At 37.4% G+C, this 25,308-nt stretch overlaps 1 protein-coding gene and 1 long non-coding RNA gene across 5 annotated transcripts in view; one reads left to right on the forward strand and one right to left on the reverse strand.

The window, feature by feature from the left end:
- LOC123282338 (uncharacterized) overlaps positions 1 to 8,297 on the forward strand; it is a 38,705-nt gene extending 30,408 nt beyond the window's left edge. Inside the window, exons 2-3 of the long non-coding RNA XR_011499618.1 lie at positions 2,933 to 3,108; positions 5,242 to 8,297. This is a non-coding gene — a long non-coding RNA (uncharacterized lncRNA). The remainder of the gene's footprint in view (positions 1 to 2,932; positions 3,109 to 5,241) is intronic.
- The window catches only part of WNK3 (WNK lysine deficient protein kinase 3), a 168,468-nt gene that overhangs the window by 25,304 nt on the left and 117,856 nt on the right, over positions 1 to 25,308 (reverse strand). For 3 of the 4 annotated variants that reach the window (XM_070501994.1, XM_070501995.1, XM_070501993.1), the window contains exons 12-20: positions 15,772 to 15,919; positions 13,998 to 14,114; positions 12,770 to 12,925; positions 12,637 to 12,688; positions 11,219 to 11,356; positions 9,932 to 10,872; positions 3,492 to 3,723; positions 2,959 to 3,089; positions 1,800 to 2,416 (exon numbers count right to left, since the gene is read on the reverse strand). In XM_070501994.1, coding sequence (XP_070358095.1) covers positions 1,800 to 2,416; positions 2,959 to 3,089; positions 3,492 to 3,723; positions 9,932 to 10,872; positions 11,219 to 11,356; positions 12,637 to 12,688; positions 12,770 to 12,925; positions 13,998 to 14,114; positions 15,772 to 15,919 — 2,532 coding nt within the window. The remainder of the gene's footprint in view (positions 1 to 1,799; positions 2,417 to 2,958; positions 3,090 to 3,491; positions 3,724 to 9,931; positions 10,873 to 11,218; positions 11,357 to 12,636; positions 12,689 to 12,769; positions 12,926 to 13,997; positions 14,115 to 15,771; positions 15,920 to 25,308) is intronic. The other variant, XM_044763043.2, reaches the window with a different exon arrangement.

Raw genomic sequence — 25,308 nt, forward strand, 5'->3', positions numbered from 1 at the left:
GTGTAAAATGGTATAGCTACACTGGATGACAATTTTAGCAATACCTATCAATTTAAAATGTACCCATCTTTTAAGCCAGCACTTCTACTTTTAGGTATCTATCCCATAAAAATATTCAGCTAAGTATGTAAAAATATAAGGATGTTCACTTCAACATTGTTTACATAAGCAAAACATGGGATAAAACTGAAATGTCCATTAAGGAGAAATTAAACTTTAAATGGCTACCTGGTATTCCAATGTATGGAATAAAGATTATTTGTGCAAACATGAATATATATATAGGTGACAATGTCAAGTCAAAAAATTGTAGAATAACATGTATATTATGATCCCACTTTTGTAAAAAGCAAAAACTGTATATTTGTAAATGAATAGAAAAATGAGTGTAGGGGACTAAGAACAAAGGAGGATGTTTCGGACAAAGGGGTAGTGATTTGGGACTTCAAAGGTGAGGAAGGAAATTCACATGGAGATGGAAAAGCAAATGTTTGTTAGACAACTGTTTACTGGGCCACCCTAGAAAGAATGTGGCCCAGAGACAGGATTTTGGATTTCGATAAGATGGGCTTGTTGGGGCCTTTCTTATCACATCTATTTTACATTATACTATAGTTATCTCATGGTATTAGCTCCTTCTTGGAACAGGCCTTCTGCGTTAAATTCTTTTAGGCAGTTTGGGGGAAGGCTAAATGTTCTTCCTGAGTCTTCTGAGACTTTATTGTCTTCAGTTCAAAATAACCCGCATACCAGAGTGGTGCATCTTGGGGCAGCCTCCCCTGAACCCATCAACAGGCAAGATACATACCAAACAGTTCACAGTGATTGCCTCTGAGAAATGAGATTAGGGCATAAGAAATAGGAGACTGTTTTGTGTGCCTTTTTACTGTTGTGATATTATGATTTATAATAAAAAATATATATTTGGTCTTTGTCCCTGCTTCTGGCACACAGCTCCTAAAACCCTTGTAATTTCCTAAGTGACAAAAGTAATGGGAAAATCTTTTGTTATGATATTTGGTCTTTTGTCCTCAGATAGGTCCAGTTCCTATATGAAATAGCTCCAGGGTAATAAAGGTGAAAGGAGTGTCCTGTTATTCATAACAAGTCCCTTTGAATCACAACTGAGTGTATGTTAATGAAGTGACTTTTGAAAAGCCCCTAAGAATGGGGTGACTGGTTGCCAGGGGAACCAACCCTGTGATTACAGAGCAGGAACTTTCAGCCCCTCTCTCCCCACCTCTGGGAAGGGTAGAGGGGCTGGAGATTGAATTAATCACCAAAGGCCAATAATTTAATCAATCATGCCTACTGTAATGAAGCTTCCCTAAACATCCCTGAAGTTCAAAGAGCTTCCAGGCTGGTGAATACATGGAAGTGCTGGGAGAGAGGCACTCTCAAGATGGCATGGAAGATCCACGCCCCTTCCCCTATACCTTGCCATCTGGCTGTTCCTGGGTTGTATCCTTTTAAAATAAACTGCTAATCTAGTAAGTAAACTGTTTTCCTGAGTTCTGTAAGCCACTCTAGCAAATTAACCAAATCGGAGGAGGGGATCATGAGAACCTCCGATTTATAACAGGTTGGTCATAAGCATAGGTAACACTACCTGAACTTGTAACTGGCATCTGAAGAGGGGGCAGTCTTGTGGGACTGAGCCCTTAACCTGTGGGATCTGATGATCTTTGTTGTTGTCAATCATTAAAATGTCACCAATTCTAAATCAGCTACCAATCAAATACTTAGTTCTATAAAACCCAGGGCAATCAGATTTGTGACAAAAGAGAAACAGTCCTTACTTTTCTCGCAATCTTTGAAGCTCCACTTTCAAGTCCTCATCCTCTATTTCTGACTCATCATCACTGCTCATTGGGGAAGATGGCGAATAGAAGAGTGAGCTCTGTGCTTGAGCATAGGCTTTTTCTTCATCAAGTGGTAAGCACTGATCACTCTCTGGACCAGTCTTTGCCACTGACTTCCCTTTCCCAGAAAGAGCGGCTGAAAATTCACTATCAGAACCAGGCTGTTTCCCAACTGTAAGTATCTCTATCTCTTTAACCAACAGTTCAGATCCAGACTGCATGCTACTTCCTATGGCTGAATTTTCTTCCAATTCTTTTTCTGGGGTCATGGAAGAAACATCAGTCTCACAAGCTGTGCTGAAAGATGAGAATTTGTCACCTTGTTTGGGAATTCTTTTGTCTTCTTTAAAGGTTTCGTGAAGAAATTGTAACTTCTGAGAAGAAAATGAAGTTTGTGGATTATGTGTGGCAGGTTCCATTTCTACCAAATGAGACTTTGCTGTTTCAGTAAAGCCTTCTTCACTAGAATGGCTTGTCATTTCATTGAACGCTGGTATGTGTTCCACTCCAAAAGATGTCACTTTCACTGACTGCTGCTGAGGAACTGTAATCACCTGAGATATAAAAAGGCAACAGTGGCTGACTCTGCCTAACCAAAGAGTAAACCCATAAAGAAATTCAATATCAATATATGGCACAGACAAGTGGATGGTCTGCTGTAATGTATACATTGATAATACCAAAACTTAAAACTTCCATCTATACTCCCCATATTCAAAGTCTTTCAACTGGGCCTCTTGGATAAATAGAGTTGGCTTCATATTGCTCAAATAAAACTTCATAATGAAAAAGAATTCCATAATTAAATTTACCAAGATTCTAAAGGATGTTTTATAAAAAAGGTTTATAAAAAAAGATGACCCAACCACCCACCAAAAGATGACCCATTTCTGTGCTCTCTTCCACCTACTAAAATCCCCATTTCTTTAGACTCACCTTTACTGGGTAGTTTCAAAAAGTGAGGGGATATGTATAAATGGAACAAATTAAATATGATGTGATCTACATTTAAAATAAGTATCATCTACAGACCAAGATCTTCAATACTTTTACCTTTTATGTCCTTATAGATCAGAATTCAACCAAAGACACAAACCTGGAACCGACCCCGCTGAAATGATCCACTCATGGCTTTACATCTACTCAAAGCCCTGGTATCAGCTGTGGACTCTCCTGTCAGTCGAATGGGATCAGGAGCAACTGCTGATCTCCTATCTTCTGTTTCCACTGCAAGTTTTGCCAAATTGTAAGCAGAAAAAAGAAAATTGTTTGTTAAGACTAAATTTGTTTACATTACCAAAAATGAAGAAAAGTAGAAAAAGCTTAACTCCTGCTAGACAATTAAAAAGTGTTAATGTAATAAGCAACACTGTAGAAGTCCCTAACTCTAAATCAGACATTGCAAAATTTAACCCAAGACTTAGTATCTATATGAAATGAATAACTGTAAAACCAAATTAGTTACAAAAAGAAAAATAAAATGGCATGACGTTAATGGTATATGTCACATACATGGGCTACATGGAAAAAGTGGCAAGATTTGTGTATGAACAATAACAAAAAAAAACCACCAGAATTAAATGAAAAGTGATGTTACCTAGTCTATGTCCCTGACTGTAAGCACACTACCTTGACGGACTTTTGATCTCTTGAAAAAGCTGGTTGACTGCCGTAGCCTGTATGCCCAGCTTTTTAATTTGCGAGTCCAGGATTTCTTGCTAATAGGATTTTTGAGACTAGGACAAGTAAAGCTTAGGCCAAAATATCCACCTCCTGTCTGCAGATGAATGGCTCCACCGCCTGACACAGCAGCAGGATAGGCCTCTGGATCCCCTGGAAGTGAAGCATCTGGGGACATCTCCTAATGGAGATAAAAAGAGAAAAATCAAAGTGGTAATAATTTAGGTAAGGTAGAGCAGTTGTTTGTTTATACCATTGGAGTTCCTGTATGGAGTAATCAGTAATCAAAAATAGAATGCTATGTATACTTGCATTAATAGTACCATATCAGACTGAACCCAAAGTATTCAACTTATAGGAATTAAGCATTCCCCTTTCTTTAAAAATATTATTTAGACTTTAGATAAATAAAATTAATCTTCCACTCTAGAATATTTTCATTATAGCAACTTTGAAAACTGAAAATTAAAACTAAAATTATTTTCTTCATATGCACCAATTTACTAAAAAAGGTTACTGAAACCCCATGCTCTTGAAATGAAATTTTTCATTTATGCTATTATTTAAGAGTGTTAGTTAAAGATGCCCAACACACATGATAACACAGAAAAACAAGATATCTAGGCATTTAGATTTACAGAGGAATATTACCCAAATCAAGTTTCTTATTTATGTAAGCACACAGAAATTTACAATGGACCTCTAAATCATTTCAAAGTCATGTTCTAAAAATTGTTAACATCAGGCCACAGCTGGCTATAAAATCACTCTCCCCTCTACTTGTCCTCCCATCCCTCCCTGCAAAAAGCCAGAATTAACTGTTGTACTCTAAATGAGTACTTTAAAAACAAATTTCCTGTAATAATTAATATAAAAAATTAATATACACAACCACAAATACTTTTGGAAACATGAGAATGGCCACTGCTAACCTAGAAAACTAAAGAGTATTTAAAAGCACAAAGAATGTGGGGCTGGCCCCGTGGCCGAGTGGTTAAGTTCGCACGCTCCGCTGCAGGCGGCCCAGTGTTTCGTTGGTTCAAATCCTGGGCGCGGACATGGAACTGCTCATCAGACCATGCTGAGGCAGCGTCCCACATGCCACAACTAGAAGAACCCACAACGAAGAATACACAACTATGTACCGGGGGGCTTTGGGGAGAAAAAGGAAAAAATAAAATCTTTAAAAAAAAAAAAAGCTCAGGGGCTGGCCCCGTGGCCCAGTGGTTAAGTTCGCGCGCTCCGCTGCAGGCGGCCCAGTGTTTCGTTGGTTCGAATCCTGGGCGCGGACATGGCGCTGCTCATCAGACCACGCTGAGGCAGCGTCCCACATGCCACAACAAGAAGAACCCACAACAAAGAATACACAACTATGTACCGGGGGGCTTTGGGGAGAAAAAGGAAAAAATAAAATCTTAAAAAAAAAAAAAAAAGCTCAAAGAATGAGATTTAGCATTTGTTTAAAGGAAGACAGCCTAAGCAGCACTAAGTATACTGCAGTCTTGGGTAAGCATTATTAACACTTAGGGCAGGTCAGCAGTTATTGAAAGTAAAATTCTGAACAATCAGTTTTTATTTTTCAAAGTCCCATTTTGGACTAGTAATAATGTCACTGACTAATTGCCCCGAGGAACTCAAGGGAGCTTTCAGAAGCATTTAACTGTTTCTCTAAATTGGTTTTTTTCTTTGTTATGTTAAGAGATGCAATCACCAAGCACCCTGAACCAGACCAAACCTCACCACGAGAGCGATGGCTGTGTAAATGGTCAGAAAAGTGCCCAAGAGATGACCTTTGCCTCATTTTTAATGCTAAGATCTCCGCCCTGGGAGGAGTTTAGGACTTATTACCATAACATGTGATGTATACGGAAGCATGTTTTCCAACTGAGCCTGTGCAAGTGAATACCCCCCTCTCCCTTTTGAATATTCATTCCCCATCCAAAATAAAAGGCCCCTGCTGTCCTGTGCTAGGGAAGAGCCACAACTTTGGAAGTGATTCTGCATGGTCTCCTATTTGCTGCCAATAAACTTTACTTTGTGTGACAACTACTTCTGGTGGAGAGTCTGATATTAACTCACTAGAAAGCAAACCCACTCATGAAGAGAAAAAAGATCATTTAATAATATTACAATTTAGAAAGTGTTACATTGGTCCCACTGAAATTACAGAAAAGATTTTTAATAAGTAATAACTGGATCAAGATGGTAAATTAAATACAAGTTCTAGCCTCCCTTACCAATCCAAATCCACAAACAAAACAGGAAAAACAGATGTAGACACATGTGTATATGACTACACGAGGAAAAAGCAGCCCATGACATATGCAGTAACTGTTTCAAAATGCTGCAAACGGGTGACAGATATGGGCAGCAGGAGAGAGCCCTGGCCAACTCAAAGGATGGGTGGTTGGCTAGAATGCTTGCAAAGCTATACACATCTGTCTCCTATCTGTCTCTTCAACATCATCTCATGACTCTCCTACTTACTGGCTTTCTTTTGGTTCCTTGACCAGGTCTCCACCTGTCAAATGTTACCACCATATACAAGTCCTTCCTTGACTACCCTATATAGAGTAACCCCCCAGTCTTTCTATCATAACCCTTTACTTTAATTACCTTATTTGTTTAGGGTCTATCTTCCCCCACTAGAATGTGAGCTCCACAAAAAAAGAGATCTTGACTTATTCACTGCTCAGTATTCACTGAATGAAAAAATGAACTGGTTGGGGTACCAAAGAAGGAACAGCCAGGCAGTTCTGCCCCTTCCCTCCCCACCTCCACAGCAAGCAAAAGACAGCAGAGCCATCTGCTCCCAAATAAGAGTGGTGAGAGGAAAATGTTTGTGGCCAAGAGAAAGGTCAGCAATATAGGGAGAACACCACATCCAAGAGGAAGGGGAAGCCCTTCTACCTTTGAAAACTAGCTACTAGGCCGCCCTCTGGGCGGCATTAAACACAAGTTTCAACATCCAGTGCCAGGAAGTATGTCCCACGCCTTTCCCACAATTACTGGAGGAAGGCTACAGTAATTATATATAGCATTTACAGACAGAATCTTATGGAGGAAAAAGAAAAATCAGTACAAGCTAAGAATCACCAAACACGGTAAATCAACACTATAAGAAAACACTAAACTCAACAAACAGAAGAATAATCAAGGAAACAGCATTAATAGCACAGAATAAGACTTTAATATCTTCAGAGATATATGTGAATATACTACATCCATGAGAAGAATGAACTACAGTTACTAGAATTAAAAATGTAATCCCTGACATAAAAAAATAGTGAACGGGAGATTGGAAACAGGTTAAAAATTGAGAAATTCTCCCAGTACAAAAGGGAAAAGGACAAAGAGATGGAAAGCATGAAATGAAAAATTAATAGATAAGAAAAACAGGAAATGAAGAAACGAAATTCTCTATTCACAGATGATATAATCTTATATATTATATAGAAAATCCTAAATAATACACCAAAAGCTATTAGAGCTAATAAACAAACTCAGCAAAGTTGAAGGATACAATATCAACACTCAAAAATCTGTTGTATTTCTATATACCAGCAATGAAAAACTTGAAAAGAAAATGAAGAAAACAATTCCATTTATAACAACAACAAAGAGAATAACAAATGATGCTGGAACAATGGATAGCCACAAGCAAAAGAATGAAGCTGGACCCTTATCTCACACCATATATAAAAATTAACTCAAACTGATCCTATCATCTGTACTTAATCAAGTGTGACGCAAAATAAAGACACTTTTAGACATAAAAAAAAAACCAAATTAGTCGCCCATGCAACATATTTAAAAATATTACTTATGGGGCCAGCCCAGTGGTGCAGCGGTTAAGTGCACACGTTTGGCTTTGGCGGCCTGGGGTTCGCCCGTTCGGATCCCGGGTGCAGACATGGCACGGCTTAGCAAGCCATGCTGTGGTAGGCATCCCACAAATAAAGTAGAGGAAGATGGGCACAGATGTTAGCTCAGGGCCAGTCTTCCTCAGCAAAAAGAGGAGGATTGGCAGCAGATGTTAGCTCAGGGCTAATCTTCCTCAAAAAAATAAAAATAAAAATAAATAAAAATATTACTCATAGAAGCATTTTGGGGTGAGGGGAAGGAATTCTAGGACACCAGAAACAGTGGCAGATAAGTTTGACCCAGCTATAGCAATGAACACTTGAAACAAACAAAAGAATCCATTTGACTGTGACACTTAGAAGAGTCTACTTTGAGCAACAAAGTTTAAATGACGGGAATTACATTTCATTTTTTAATGGTTCTAGTCACATTACATGATCATCGAATAACATATAATCATAACATAAATGCTATTTATTGATTTCAATTCTTCAAATCAACCTACAAACCATGTGCAACTAAATACAGATGTTATAAACTCTGCCAATGTTAACAAGTAATTTAAGTAATAAAAACTGGGAGGTGTACAGGGAAGAAAAGTGGAGGAAATGGAAAATATAATAATTTCCTCACCCTTCACAGCAATGAGTCAATAGGTATTGTCTATAATAATTAAATCATCGATGATGACAGATGGAAACTAGACTTTTGGTGGTGAACACAATGTAGTCTATACAGAAGTAGAAATACAATGATGTACACCTGAAATTTATATAATGTTATAAACCAATGTTACCTCAATAAAAAATATATAAACAATTAAATTTTTTTTAAATTACTAAGTCAAAAAATAGATAAGTATATTATTTACAAGTTATTTATAGCAATGATCACAAGAATTAAAACCAGGAACTTAACAGTGTTTGGGGAGTGGGATGGGGTGTGGGAGGGTGTTAACACAACAATTACTTTTAATTTTCTATCCTTCTGAATTGCTTTCATGTTTATGCATTAATTGCATAATTTAAAATTACTAGTTTACAAAAAATAAATGATTAAATTGTATCTATTCGATGGAATGTTATACCATTGTTTAAAAAAGTTAAGTGAGGTGGAACTATGTGTAGTGACATGGATAGATGGAAAGTAAATGCATAACAGCACATGTATATATAGAAGAAGTATATGTACATAAATGTATAATATGTATCTATGTCATTATAAATATATAGTACATATAAAGAAGTATTTCTTTTTTTTTTAAAGATTTTATTTTTTCCTTTTTCTCCCCAAAGCCCCCCGGTACATAGTTGTATATTCTTCGTTGTGAGTTCTTCTAGTTGTGGTATGTGGGACGCTGCCTCAGCGTGGTCTGATGAGCAGTGCCATGTCCGCGCCCAGGATTCGAACTAACGAAACACTGGGCCGCCTGCAGCGGAGCGCGCAAACTTAACCACTCGGCCACGGGGCCAGCCCCAAAGAAGTATTTCTATATAAATATTTGTATGTTAATTAGAACCATGTCTGGAAAGATTTATTAACAGGTATGTCTATAGGTTTGGAACTGAGGTGGATTTTACTTTACATACACACATATACTAGTTATATAATAATAATAATAAGGAGATACAGTGCTAAAGATTCAGAAAGATGTCTATGATATGATATAAAAAAATCAACTTGCGAAACAATATGTATAAATAGCACAATCCTATTTTTGTGAATAAAAAGTATAAGTTGTAAATAGATCTGTGTAAGCTTAAGTCAAGAAAAATAAATAAGTACCAAATAGTGGATAAGCACCAGATAGTGGTTACTTGTGTGATTTGAAGTGATAGAAAAGAGAAATTAAATTCCTACATGACTTAATTTAAAAACAAGTCATGAGACTATGGATAATTTTACTTTTTTTTTTTCCTGAGGAAGATTAGCCCTGAGCTAACAACTGTGCCAATCTTCCTCCACTCTATATGTGTGTTGCTGCCACAGCATGGCTGACTAGTGGTGTAGGTCTGTGCCCAGGATCTGAACCCGTGAACCTGGGCCACCAAAGCAGAGCATGCTGAACTTAACCACTATGCTGTGGGGCCAGCCCCTTTACTTTCTTTTTTCAAAAATATTGCAAATAAATTAATACCCACAAAAACAAGATTAAATTAAAACCACAAATTTTTTTATAAAGGAAACTGATACCAGGCATTTTTAAGTGGAAATCTAAAACTAAGTTCTTCCTACCGACTAAAACAATCTATAAATCAGTCCTGTTCTGTCGTTAATACAAAAATAGACATTGCTCGCAAGTTCCCAGCTAATTCACCAGAGGGCTCTCTTACCAAAGATAGTTCTGCTGTGTCTATTGAGTAGTTCTGGGCACCTGCAGCCCAAGTCAAGGCCTTCTTAAATACCTGTGACTTCAGAATCTTGTGACATAGACAATTGCATTTCAAAGGACAGAACTTTAGGAAAAAAAGGCATTTCTTTAAAAGCATAACAATAAGGTATTGGTTAGAAAGAATGATACTTACATGTAAACATAATTCGCTGGGTACAGAAGTTATCACATTCAGGTCCCTTTTGAACACTGATATGTTAGTAGGCTGACTTGTAGCCACATTGGACAGAATCTTAGAGCCTGTCTGCTGAAAATTAGGGGACTGTGCAGGACTATCTTGAATTCCACAGTGACTGATGGCTATGACTTCTGGCACTGGACATGAGAGTGTATCTTCAGCAGAGGAAGAAAATTGAGAGTCTATGCTTTGAGTATCCTTCTGACTCTCAGGATAGATGCTAGATATACTATGCTCCTGATAGAGCAAGTTTCTTAATTTTTCATCCAGAGTTTTAATTCGGTTGTCTGCAAACTCCATTTTTGGAGGTCTTTCCCCATCTGATTCCAGGACAGTAGTGGGTAGAAGGGTAGTCGGTTCAAGGCTGGGAGTCTGAGTGGGAATGACCATCTTAGAAGAACTTGCTTCAGTGTTCACTGTGGTTTCTCCTTCTTGGGAAATAAACTCTGTATCCATAGTCGGCTGCTGCACTAAGGATTGAGGCTTTTGATCAGACATACATGCCGGAGTTGTAAGAGAGTTACCAGCAATCCGAGTTGACTCACCAGGACGGGCCATAAGTACATCAGCCTGATTGGCAGCTTGGTGACATGGATACACAGGTAGGAACATGCTTGCTTGGTTGGTGAGTCCCTCACATTCAACTGGGACTGCATGAACTGAAGTAGCAGTATAACTGGAACTAGTAGCAACTGGTGCCATTATCTGCCTGTCATTTTCCACTTGATAAAATATAGCTGGCTGCTTAGTTTCCACACTGGCATATTCAGAAATCTTACCATCAACTACATCCTTGTGTTCTGATTTGGAGGTGAAAAGTACACGCTGGCATGGATTATTTTCTAGAGTGAGCAGTGTGTCCTGTGATATTTCCTTATTACTGATGTTTCTTGGACCTGGAACAATAACAAAGAATGGCTAAGCATGTACAAAGCATGGACTAGTACCCAAACTCAAAAGGGACAGGAGGAATAAGGGGCAAACGAGAACCTGTATGAAAGTACTCATAAATAAGATTCAAAATACACAGAATTCAATCTGTCAGGGGAAAAAACCTTTTAAAAAAATAAATGTTAAGTAAAAAATGGCTTAAGTTATACCCTAATATTAACATCTTCACAAATGCTTATGAAAATTCTCAAAAGCATAGAATAGCCATGAAAATAAGTTAAAAATATGGTCTATATACTTGCATCCCCATCCTCCAAATCTGGATAAAGGTGGCAGACAATGAATGCTTACTAAAATGTGGATGTAGTCCAGGAACTGCAGACATGGACGGCTGAAAAGAAGGAGGAGACTGAGCCTCACGGTTTCTTATCGTTTGATTGATACAGAATCGCCACCGACCAACTGGGGATGACTGAGGAGCAGATTCATCTGTAGAAAGAATTAGTAAAAATTAATATGCTAAGAAATTGTCAATATATTTACCTTATTGACTAAGGAAACCAGGTTAAAACACCAATTTGTCTTGTATCTCCATTTCTAACAGCACTAGGACTTGTGTAATTTATAAGACCAGACCTCCCAATCCTGACCAATACTCTAAAGAACTAAGCACAAGATACCTTTAGAGAAGGATTTTAGATTCTACTGAAACAAACATTGTATCAGTAACAATTAGAAGCAGGGTACTTTTTGGGAAAAAATGGAAAACACTTTTTCCATTAAAACCTACATCTGTTCTGTATCATGATATGGTCGTATTTACATAAATCTATATGAGTATTAAAATTTACAGAACTATACACCAAAGGAAAAAAAGTTCAATTTTACTGTATGACAACTTAAAAAATAAAGTTAAATAAGCCCCTAAAGCTTTACTCCTCCTTTGTAAAGTTATTCAAATAAGTAGTTCTCTCTTAAACTTTACCCTACTTAGTCAGAAATCTGCTCAGACTCTTGATAATGAGAAAAAGAAGACAGAGGAGGACCCTGGCATCCGAACACAAACTAAATTTCAGGGTAAGTGGTATCTGGTTCCATGACTCCCACACCACCTGTTGCTTCTTCATGTTGTTATAATTCCTTCCGAGGTCCTCATTTGCCTATGGCTCTTCTCCCCCTCCCAGATACTCTAAATATACCCATGACCAGAGCTGAGAAGAATGGAGAGATAAAGTCATCAGAAAAGAAAATAGAAGACCCCATTTTTATCTGGAAGTTTATCTGGTATCTGATTTACAAAAACTTATCAGTGATCAGAGCAGACAGAAGCATATCGCTAGTGGAATGAAAGCAAGATATGAATGACTATTAAAACATGAGGCAAACTTAGAACATAATGATTTTAGTTAAACTTTCTGTCCATCTGATATCAGAGGGAAAAAAACTTACCAGTTAAGTTCAAACAGTAAAGCTGTTAAACGTCATCAGTACTGTGACTGCTTTTCTGGTAACATACCATGTGACGACTCAGAAATAATAAATCAGATAAAGAACCAACACTTGGAGGAAACTTGGAGAATGTTTTTACTTTTTCTTTTACTTCTTACTTCTGGGCTACAAAGTCCTCCCAAAGTATGGAAAACCCTGCATTAACAATTTATCAAATTCCTTTATTGGCTAACATCCTTCCCAATGAAGATGTGTAAATTAAAAGTTTCCAAATGTCTTGCTTCAAAAGCCAAATGGTAAATTTTATTAAATATACTTACTGCTGGTGTGGGTGGGTGCAGAATTTATCTGTACTTGTTCAGATGATCCTGTCTGAATTAAAAATGAATAGATAAATAAAGAAGTTCCTGATCCATATCCGAAAAGACCTATGTACTACACAACTGCTCTTACTTGGCTACTGTTGGGTTCCACGGTAACAGAGTCAACTCCAATGGCTCTTTCTGCAGCAGAGTGGACATGAAGGATCTCCTGGGCTTGACCTACAATAGCTCTCAATTCTTCTACAAATTTTTCTTTCTCACTTTCCAGCACAAAGTTATCTTCGACCTATCCAAAAGTAAAAGTAAGTCTATTCACAAGAATGAATTTAGTTTCTTCAAAATTATAAAATTGTATCAATGGTGACTACTCTAAAGAAAAATAAATTAAAATTAAGTATTTAGATCTAAATGTCACGACAGAATTAACAAAGACCAGTAATAAAATGCCACATAATATATTAAATTATTCTTCCTATTTTTTTTTATCATTCTTTCTATATTGAGACCACTGACGTTTGTCAGATTGGCACTACCTACCAGAGAAGAAGCCAGCATTTAAGAAAATATCTGGCATTCTATAAAGTGAATGTCATTTGAAGAACATAACTGAGGCAATGTCTGTGTTTAAAACTAGGATGTTCAAACCCCAAAGCTTTTACATCAAAAATCACAAAATGAAACATCTCTAAAAGATGATAAAAAATGGCCCAGAGACAGTTCAGAAAATGCTGCCAAATGAGGCACAACTGACAAAATTATTAACTTGTAAAACGTTTACTTCTACTTGGCCAGGAATGCACATGCAAATAAAACTGGCAGAAACAAAAGCATATACTTTCCCTGACACCCTAACCCATCCCTCACAAAGAGGGGAAAAATACTAACGTAAGCCTAACAATTCAAAGAAAGTATGAAAACTAAATGAAATGATGAACATTACTTGAACAACTATATGTAAGATGTTATATCATTAGCTAACATATTAGAATTACCTGGGGAACTTTACAAACCATTCATGCTTATACCTCACGTCCAAAGATTCTCATTTAATTACGGACCCAGGCAATGGAAGTTTTTTTAAAAGGTTCCACAGGTGATTTTAACATGCAGCCAGGGATAAGAACCACTGACTTAGATCATCTCTTAATTAAACCCCCTAATATTTTGCAGATAAATATACTGAAACCAGAGGAAGTACAGTGACTTACTCTTGATCATAATCAATTTAGCTCTGTACAAATTTTAAAAACTAACAGCACCCTAAAAGAAGATGGCTCTGAATAAATGGGGGGAGAGTAGGAGGGGAAAAAGAGACAGAGAATGCTGAAAGGAAAATAACTTGGTTTTATTGTACTTACCATATAGTCTGCAATATCCTCTGGAGCATCACCATCAACATCAAACTTGAAGGTGACCATCTTATTATTGTGTGTCTCCAGTTGACACTCTACCATGTTATCTCCAGAGGTTGACACCTGGGCACAAACATTTCACTGGTTTAAGAATCAGTCATTGCCTTCTTTGCAAATGGTACAAGGAACATGTTGATGAACTCACATACAATATATGGGAAAAACGGTTTAAATTGCTTAGAATCTAAAAAGATTCTGTTTTACCTGTGATGAAATACTGTCCAAACAGCCATTCTATGACAAATCTAAGGTTCAAATTACTCAGTAAAAAATAAGTTAGAAATGTGATCTTGTGGGAAACAAAAGGGAACACAACTTTTATAAAAAGGCAAAAAATAGTCACTATAGCTGTCTGCAATGCAAAGATCTAAGTTCAGTGATTCACTTCCAAAATTCTCTTAATCCCACAGACTCTTTAAGCAAAAGAAAATGCACTGCTAATGGAAATGTAAACTGGTCCAACCTTTCTGGACAGTGATCTAGCAACATGTATTTAGAAACTTTAAAAATCATCATACTCTTTGACCCACTATTTCTACTTCTAGGAATCTAGCATAAGGAAATGATCAGGGATATATACAATGATTTGTGTTCAAGGGTGTTTGCTGGAGTGAGAGAGACAGACACACAGACTCAGAGAGAAAGACAGAAAGTTAGAAAAAAAGACAGACTGGCAGAAAGAGACACACAGACAGACAGAAAGATACAACCTAAATGAAGACTAATAGAAAGAATGATTAAATTATTATATCTCTATGCAAGGGACTATCTAAGGCAGCCATTTAAAATATCATATTATTGAAAAATGACTTAATGACAAAGGAAAATACACATGATATATATTAAATTTTTAAAAAGGCAGAATAGGGGCCAGCCCGGTGGCAGAATGGTTAAGTTCAGGCACTGCGCTTCGGTGGCCCAGGATTCGTGGTTTGGATCCCAGGCATGGACCTACACACTGCTCATCAAGCCATGCTATGGTGGCATCCCACATACAAAATAGAGGAAGATTGGCACAGATGTTAGCTCACTGACAATCTTCCTTAAGCAAAAAGAGGAAGATTGGCAACAGATAAGAGTTTGTGGCAAATCTTCCTCACCAAAAAAAAAAAGGCAGGATAATAAAATTATATCTAGGTAGGTCTAAACACCCATCCAAAATGTATACCATATTGGCAAGAGATATGGGCTTTAAAGTCTGATCTGGGTTCAGATCTGACTAATTACTTGCTAGTTCAATGACCTTAGGCAAGTTACTTTAGCTCTCTATCTTCAGTATCCTTGTTTGTAAAGACAAGTATACTACCACCTAATCATACAGGGTTATTGAAGGATTAAATGATAAAATGAATGCATAACAGTCCAGGTGTCTACCACATAAGAATTCAATAAATTTTCGCTACTATTACAACTTTAATAATGCAAAATACTACTCATACATACAGAAAAAAGAGATGAAAACAAACTGAAACATTAATAAGAAGCATTTCTGAGAGGTCGTTACAAGTGATTGTTATTTTCTTCCTTATATTTCACCTATATTTCCTAAGATTAACAATTAATACATAATACTTGTCAGAAAAATATTTAACAGAGTAAAAGTTAATTTAGAGTTTCACAATACTCTGTATTCATGTCCGCAGCAACATTGCCTCTCCCTAACCCCCCCCCGCCCAGACATCTACACACACTCTTAACCAAACCATATTTACACACTGACCTGAAGGACAGTGAGCTGGAATTTAGTCCCTTTCTCTGGTCGAGGACAGGAAGCTCTTCTCTGTTTGATCCGATCTTGTTTGCCATTTCCACTTGGGTTATCAGGGGTATTGGTGTTTTCCTTCACAGCTGCCACATCATGATTCAAACTAGTAATTGAGAAAACAAAAGCAACTCCTGATCAATTTCTCAGAGCAGACATTATTCTGTGATTCTCAAAGCCCAATATTTAATCCAAATCAGGGTTAACATCTGAAGTTCCTTCATGGCTAGAATCATTCCATCTTGATGGTAAAAGTCTAAGAAAAACTCCCAATTACAGAATCATAAATAATGAGTGTAAGGAAAATGAATAAGTACTACAATATCTTTTAAAAAGTTATGACTGCACAACTCTGCAAATATACTAAAAGCCATTAAACTGTACACTTTCAATGGGAGAATTTAATGGTATGTAAATTAGATCTCAATAAAGCTGTTTTTTAAAAGTTATAAAAACTGAGGTCATATTGTATTTATTTGGCAAACATCTTCTCATAGTAGTGGGAGTGAAAGAAAAACACTGCCAGTGACAGACCTCTGATACCTTTTAAGAGATGATGCTCTTGAGCAATTTTATCATCTTTGTTTTGGGGCTTCTAATTAATGTGGTTCAAATAAAAACCAATTTTCACTCAAAATATACCTGTTTATGTAATGAACTCAACAGAAGTAGAAAGACCAGCTATGAGAGACAGGAATAATGCAGGAGGCAGAAGAAGAAATGAAAATGAGATAAAGAAAATGTGGTGTGTGTATGTATGTGTGTATATATATATATATATATATACACACACACACACATACATACATACACACACAATGGAATATTATTCAGCCATAAAAAAGAATGGAAGCTTGCCATTTGTGAAAACATGGATGGACCTTGAGAGCATTATGGTAAGTGAAATAAGTCAGAAAGAGAAAGGCAAATATCAGATGATCTCACTTATATGAGGAATCTTAAAAAAAAAAAAAACAAAAACCCAAGCTCATAGATACAAAGAACAGACTGGTAGTTGCCAGAGGTAGGGGTGGGCAGTTGGGTAGAGGGTGGCTGAAATGGATGAAGGGACTCAAAAGGTACAAGCTTTTAGTTAAAATATAAATAAGTCATGGGGATGTAATGTGCAGCATGGTGACTATAGTTAAAAATACTGTATTGCATATTTCAAAGTTGCTACGAGAGTAGATCTTAAAAGTCCTCATCACACACAAACACAAATTTTCTAACGATACGTGATGATGGATGTTAACTAGGCTTATTGTGGTAAGCATTCTGCAATATATACAAATAGCAAATCATTATGTTGTACACCTGAAATGAATATAAGGTTGTATGTGAAAATGGCTCAACATGATTAATTCTGATTAGATATATTTTGCAAGTTCAAATCAATATGATTATGAAAGGGAAGATTTTAGTTTATCTGTGTCAAAGGCATTTTTCAGCTATTTAAAAATAAATTTAAAGATATTTCAATACATAGAAAAATTGCAATAAATACATTTGAAACTTAAATGTGAAGATCTGTAGGCACAAAACAGATATCTTTTAAATTAATTTTTAAGTAAACTACTTTCTACTAAAAGCTACCCTTGAACTATTTGTATAAAGATATACAAGAAAAGGATACCAGGTCAAGATGGCAGCATAGGCAGACTCTGAACTCATCTCTTCCTACAAATACAACCAGGTTAAAACTATTCCTGGAAAAATTACCCTGGAGAGAAAACTGAAAACTGGATAAAAAGAACCCCCGCAACAAGGGAGAGGCCTGACTGAGGCAGAAGAGGCAGAAATTCCTTTTGAAGAGGAAAAAAGCAACCTTCACCAGCTGTGGAGCTTCATTGCCAGCTGGGTGGGAGCAACCATAAGGTACAAAGACTTCCCTGGAGAGGTGGGGACCTTAGCAGGGGCACATCCTTCAGACTTAGCACAACTGAGATGAGTGTCCTACCATCTGGCTTCACTGGCTATTAACTGCAATGGAGGAATACCCTCAGAAAGCCTATCAGATGAAAGCCGAAAAAACCCGGCTCTTTAAAGGGCCAACACACAAATTCACCTGTCTTGAGAAAGCAACCTAAAATCACCAAAAAGAAAGATACACAATGTTTTGATGAAAAAAGACTCACCAGGTAGGCATCTCTGGGTGCATCTCAGTGAGAGGTGAGACGTCTCCAGAGACTGAGACATCAGTAGCAGACATTGTTGTGACCTAGTACAGGTGTGCTGACACACACCCTAGCAGATGCCATTGAAGTTGCACCCCCCAGGATGGTTAGCCCAGGGGTCTGCCACACCCACTAGCACACAGATTTAATCCAGTTCAGGCAGGGTAGGCAGCCTGCCTTAGGGAACAGCCCTACCCAACAATAAGCCCTCAGGCTACTTGTTGGCCTGCATACACCGGGTGCCTTGATCCTCTACAGGGAGGCAAGTGTGTCCAGCTCTGAGGAGCAGGGCATGTGTAAGGCCCAGGTAACCTGTGGGGGGCGTTGGTGGAGAGGTGGGGGCTTCTGCAGTGGGGCAACTGAGTACATTCCAGGGGTCAAAGAGTGCACATGTACCAGGACTGTGTTGACAGTGTGTGTGGACCTGTGGGGGTCAGACTTATCAGTAGCAGAAGACCTGTGCTTCACAAACAGCCACACACAGGATTGGCCCCACCTTGCAAAGCCTGAAACAACTAGGTGCTCCAGTGCGTGGAGCCAGGTCCACTCAGCTGCAATCCTAAGAGAGCTGACAACAGCCTTGCAGGCCTGAGGCCTACAGCAACTCTAAGCCCTGAGCCTAGGAATCAGCTACACTGGGTACCAACCCAATTAAGAGGAAAACTGCAATAGGAGTGTGCTGACAGACTTTGTAGCCAACAGTGCTGAGGCTCCCCAAACCGGATTTACAAACAGCTGGCCAGGGAGGGAAAGACTAGACTCCCTGGGTACCTGCAATAAGAGCAACCCTGCCACAGCAGAAGGACACAAGTAGCCCACACAAGGGTCACGCTGGATCATTTGGACTGGTGACAAGAGGGAAGCACACTGCTGAGCCACAAAAGGTATCTCCTACATAAGGCCACTTCTTCAAGATCATGAGACATAGCCGACTCACCTAATACATAGACATAAGCACAGAGAAAGAGGTATAATGAGGAGGCAAAGGAATACATTCCCAGCGAGGGAACAAGACAAAACACCAGGAAAAACACTAAATGAAAGAGAAAAAAGCAATCTACCTGACAAAGAGTTCAAACAGAAACTCATAAAGATGCTCACTGATATTGGGAGAAGACTGCATGAACACAATGAGGATGTCAACTGAGGATTAGAAATAAAAAAAAATCAGAAATGAAGAATACAATGATGGAAATGAAAAATTCACGAGAGGGACTCAATAGCAGAGTACATGATACAGAAGAACAGATTAGCGAGCTATAAGAAAGACTAGAGGAAATCACCCAAGCTGAACAGATAAAAGAAAAAAGAATTACACAGAATGAGAAAAGTCTAAGAGAAGTCAGGGACAATATCAAGCACACTAACATTCATATTATAGGTGTGCCACAAGGAGAAGAGAGAGACAAAGGAGCAGAGACTCTATTTGAAGAAATAACAGCTGAAAACTTTCCTAACCTAAGGAAGGAAACAGACATCCAAGTACAGGAATCACAGAGAGCACCAAACAAGATGAACACCAAGAGGCCCACACCAAGACACATTATAATTAAAATGTCCAAATTAAAGATAAAGAGAGAATCCAAAGAGCAGCAAGAGAAAGGCAACAAGTGACACAGAAAGGAAAGTCCACAAGGCTATCGGCAGACTTCTCAGCTGAAACCAGACAGGCTAAAAGAGAGTGGCATGATATATTTAAAGTGCTGAAAGAAAAAAACCTACAGCCAAGAATACTCTATCCAGCAAGGGTATCATTCAAAATACAAGGAGAGATAAAGAGCTTCCCAGACAAGCGAAAACTAAAGGGGTTTATCACCAAGAAACCAATTCTACAAGAAATGCTGAAGGGACTTATCTAAGTGGGAAAGAGAAAACCACAAATAGGGATAAGAAAATTATTTAAAAAAACAAACAAACAAACAAACAGGCAATAAAATCTCTGGTAAAGGCAAAAATATAGTAAAGGTAGCAGATCAACCACCTATGAACATAATATGTAGGTTAAAAGAAAAAAGTACTAAAATTAGCTATTTCAATGATAAGAGGGTAATGGATAGACACACACAAAACAAGAGATTAGACATGATTTTAAAAACATAAAATGTGGGAGGAGGGGAGTAAAAGAGTAGAGCTTTTAAAAAGACGTCAAGCTAAAGAGACTATCAACTCAATATAGATTGCTATATTTGTAGAATACTATATAGGAACCTCATGGTAACCACAAACCTGAAACCTATAGTAAGTAAACAAATAAGTAAGAGGAAAGAAATCAAACATATTACTAAAGAAAGCATCAAACCACAATGGAAGAGAGCAAGAGAACACAACAGGAACAGAGAAGAACTACTAAAACATCTAGAAAAGAAAAGTAACAAAATCGCAATAAATACAGATTTATCAATAGCTACTTTAACTGTCAATGGACTAAATGATCCAATCAAAAGATACAGTGTGGCTGATTGGATAAAAAAACAAGGCCCATATATATGCTGCATACAAGAGACACACTTCAGACCTAAAGACACTCACAAACTAAAAGTGAAAGGATGGAAAAAGATATTCCATGCAAATGGCAAAGAAAAGAAAGCGGGGGTAGCAATACTTATATCAGACAAAATAGAGTTTAAAACAAAAACTGTAACAGGAGACAAAGAAGGGAACTACATAATGATAAAGGGAACAATCCAACAAGAAAATACAACACTTGTAAATACCTATGCACCCAACATAAGAGCACCTAAATATATAAGAAAATTATTAATAGACATAGAAGGAGTAATAGACAGTAACACAATAATAGTAGGGGACTTTAACACTCCACTTACACCAATGGATAGATCATCCAAGCAGAAGATCAATAAGGAAACACTGGCCTTAAAGGACACATTAGACCAGATGGACTTAGTAGCTATATACAGAACATTCCATCCAAAAACCACAGAATACTATTCTTTTCAAATGCACATGTAATATTCTCCAGGATTGATCACATTTTGGCCACAAAGTACGTCTCAATAAATTTAAGAAGATTGAAACAATACCAAGCATGTTTTCTGACCAGAAATTTATGAAACTAGATATCAACTACAGGAAGAAAACCAGAAAAACCACAAAAATGTAGAGATTAAACAAAATGCTGCTGAACACTGATTGGATCAATGAAGAAATCAAAGCAGAAATCAAAATTACCTGTAGACAAATGAAAATGAAAAGATGACATGACAGAATCTATGGGATACAGCAAGTGGTTTGAAGAGGGAATTTTATAGCAATTCAGGTCTACCTAAACAGACAAGAAAAATCCCAAATAAACAATCTAACAGTGCACTTAAAGGAATTGGAAAAGAAGAACAAGCCTCAAATCAGCAGAAGAAAGGGAAAAATAAAATTCAGAGCAGAAATAAATGAAATCGAGACTAAAAAAACAATGGAAAAAAATTAATGAACCAAAGATCTGGTTCTTTGAAAAGATAAACAAAATTGACAAACCTGTAGCTAGACACAACAAGAAAAAAGAGAGAAGGCTCAGATAAATAAAATCAAAAACGAAAGAGAGGAAATTACAACGGACACCTCAGAAATACAAAAGATAATAAGAGAATACTATGAAAAGCTATATACCAACAAATTGGATAATCTAGAAGAAATGGATAAATGCTTAGAATCATGCAAACTTCCAAAATAGGATCAAGAAGAAGGAGAGAATTTGAATAGGCCAATCACCAGTAAGGAGCTCAAAACAGTAATGAAAGACCTCCCAAAACATAAAAGCCCAGAACCAGATGGCTTCCCTGGTGAATTCCACCAAACATTCAAGGAAGACTTAATATCTATCCTTCTCAAATTCTTCCAAAAAACTGAGAGGAGAGGAGGCTTCCTAACTCCTTCTACGAAGCCATCATTATCCTGATACCAAAAACCAGACAAGGACAACAAAAAACAAGAAATTACAGGCCAACATCTCTGATGAACATTGATGCAAAAATCCTCAAAAAAATACTAGCAAATCGAATACAGCAATACATTAAAAAGATCATACATCATAATCAAATGGGTTTTATTCCATGGATGCAGGGATGGTTCAAAATCTTCAAATCAATCATTTGATACACCACATTAACAAAATGAAGAATAAAAATCACATGATCATCTCAACAGATTCAGAGAAAGCATTTCACAAGATACAGTATCCATTTATGATAAAAACTCTCAATAAAATGGGTATAGAAGGAAAATACCTCAACATAATAAAGGCCATATATGACAAACCCACAGCTAATATCATTCTCAATGGAGAAAAACTGAAAGCTATCCCTCTAAGAACAGGAAACAGACAAGGATGCCCACTGTCACCACTCTTATTTAATGTAGTATTGGAAGTCCTAGCCAGAGCAATCAGGCAAGAAAAAGAAATAAAAGGGACCAACATTGGAAAAGAAGAATTGAAACTGTCACTCTTTGCAGGTATCATCATTTTATATATAGAAAAGCTAAAGAATCCAGTAAAAAATTTTTAGAAATAATAAATGAATACAGTCAAGACACAGGATACAAAATCAACATACAAAACTATACACTAAGAATGAAGTAGCAGAAAGAGAAATTGAGAATACAATCCCATTTACAATTGCAACAAAAAGAATAAAATACCTAGGATAAACTTAACCAGAGGTGAAAGATGTGTACACTGAAAACTATAAAACATTGTTGAAAGAAATTGAAGAAGACACAAAGAAAAGGAAAGATATTCCATGCTCTTGGATTGGAAGAATTAACATAGTTAAAATGTCCATACGTCCTAAAGCAATCTATGTATTCAATGCAATCTCTAGCAAAGTTCCAACAACATTTTTCACAGAAATAGAACAAAGAATCCCCAAATTTATATGGAACAACAAAAGACCCCAAATAGCCACAGGAATCCTGAGGAAAAAGAACAAAGCTGGAATTATCACACTTCCTGATTTCAAAATATACTACAAAGCCATAGTAACCAAAACAGCATGGTACTGGAACAAAAACAGACACACACATGAATGGACAAGAATCAAGAGCCCAGAAATAAACTCACACATTTTTGATAAGGGAGCCAAGAATGTATGATGGAGAAAGGAAAGTCTCTTCAATAAACGGTGTTGGGAAAATTGGACAGCCACGTGCAAAAGAATGAAAGTAGACCATTATCTTATACCATGCACAGAAATCAACCCCAAATGGATTAAAGACTTGAATGTAAGACCTGAAACCATGAAACTTCTAGAAGAAAACATAGGCTGTACGCTCTTTGACATCAGTCTTAGGAGCATATTTTCAAGTACCATGTCTGACTGGGCAAGGGAAACAAAATAAAAAATAAACAAATGGGACTACATCAAACTAAAAAGCTTCTGCACAGCAAAGGAAACCATCAACAAAACAAAAAGACAACCTAACAATTGGGAGAAGATATTTGCAAACCATACATCAGATAAGGGGTTAATATCCAAAATATACAAAGAACTCATATGTCTCAACAACAAAAATACCAACAACCCAATTAAAAATGGGCAAAAGATCTGAACAGAGATTTCTCCAAGGAAGATATACAGATGGCCAACATGCACATCAAAAGATGTTCAACATCAGTAACTATCAGGGAAATGCAAATCAAAACTACAATGACACATCACCTCACTCTGGTTAGAATGGGTATAATTAAAAAGACAGGAAACAAGTGTCGGAGAGGATGTGGAGAGAAGGGAACCCTTGTACACTGCTGGTGGGAGTGCAAAGTGGTTCAGCTACTATGGAAAGCAGTATAGAGTTTCCTCAGAAAATTAAGAATAGATCTACCATATGATCCATCCATCCCACTGCTGGGTATTTATCCAAAGAACTTGAAAACGCAAAGGTATAAAGATACATGCATACCTATGTTCACTGCAGCATTATTCACAATAGCCAAGACTTGGAAGCAACCTAAGTGCCCATCAAGGCACAAATAAAGAAGATATGGTATATATATATACACACACACACAATGGAATAATACTCAGCCATAAGAAATGATGAAGTCCGGCCATTTGTGACAACATAGATGAACCTTGAGGGTATTATGCTAAGTGAAATCAGTCAGAGGGAGAAAGACAAATACCATGTGATCTCAATCATAAGTAGAAGATAAAAACAATGACAAACAAACACATAGCAATAGAGATTGGATTGGTGGATACCAGAGGGGCAGGGGGGAGGGAGGAGGGCGAATGGGGTAATTAGGTTTACATGTGTGTGGTGATGGATTGTAATTAGTCTTTGGGTAGTGAACATGATGTAATCTACACAGAATTTGAAATATATTATGATGTTCACCTGAAAGTTATATAATATTATAATCCAATGTTACTACAATAAAATAAATAAATATAAATATAAAAAAGATATACAAGAAGAGATCAAAATAGTCCTAAAATTTTTTCTATGTCCATGTGAAAAAGAATTTGCTTAAATACAAGTGGTGGAAGAAGATACATTAATACTGTAGTTAGTTTTTTTAATACACAGAGAAATAGCAGTAACAACACCTTCAGAGAACAAAAGAGACATAATTCTAGTCAATTGGGCTATATCATTTGCTTCGTAAAGTTACCTTAAAACACTAGTTTAGAATTTAGGACCAGATGGCAGAAACTCAACTCTCCCTTTTCCTCCCTGCTCAGTACAACTAGAAAATCTCAAAATAATACAGTAGACAATCACAGGAGGGCACTGACTGGCTAGGGACTCCCAGGACTTGAGGAAAAATACAGCAGCTTGGCACCTCCCAATTACCCACCCAGCGACAGAAGGCAGTCCAGGTTCAGCATCTCGCAACTCCCAGCCCAAAGGCAAAGGCAGCCCAAGCCCAGTGGTCCCTGACCCCCAGGGCAGGAGTAGAATGTGGTTCAAGTGGGCTTTTCCTCCCCTGGTGACACTGGCAGGAGCTCCACGAGTAGCATGTGGCCTGGAAAGCTGGTCTGGGGCAACATGCTTAGAGAAGTGCTCTCCAAACCCTCGGTTGAGCAGTGGGGCCCAGTGCTGGAGCCTAGTAGTGGGGCCCAGCGGTGTCAGGTGAACCAAGCAGATCAGAATAGTACTACAAGGACTCTGAAAACTAAATTGTCATTAGAACCACAGCCCACAAAAGTACACCAGGGCCTATACACCTAAACAGGGTGACTGCCTGCTAAAATAGAATATTTAAATAGGATCCAGAGTCTCTAACATAATATCCAAAATGTTCAGGAGACAAACAAAAATTCCTTGTCATACCAAAAGCCAATAAAATCACAACTTGAATGCAAAA

This window comes from Equus asinus, chromosome X (assembly GCF_041296235.1).
Source record: "Equus asinus isolate D_3611 breed Donkey chromosome X, EquAss-T2T_v2, whole genome shotgun sequence".
NCBI classification, from domain to species: Eukaryota; Metazoa; Chordata; class Mammalia; order Perissodactyla; family Equidae; genus Equus; species Equus asinus.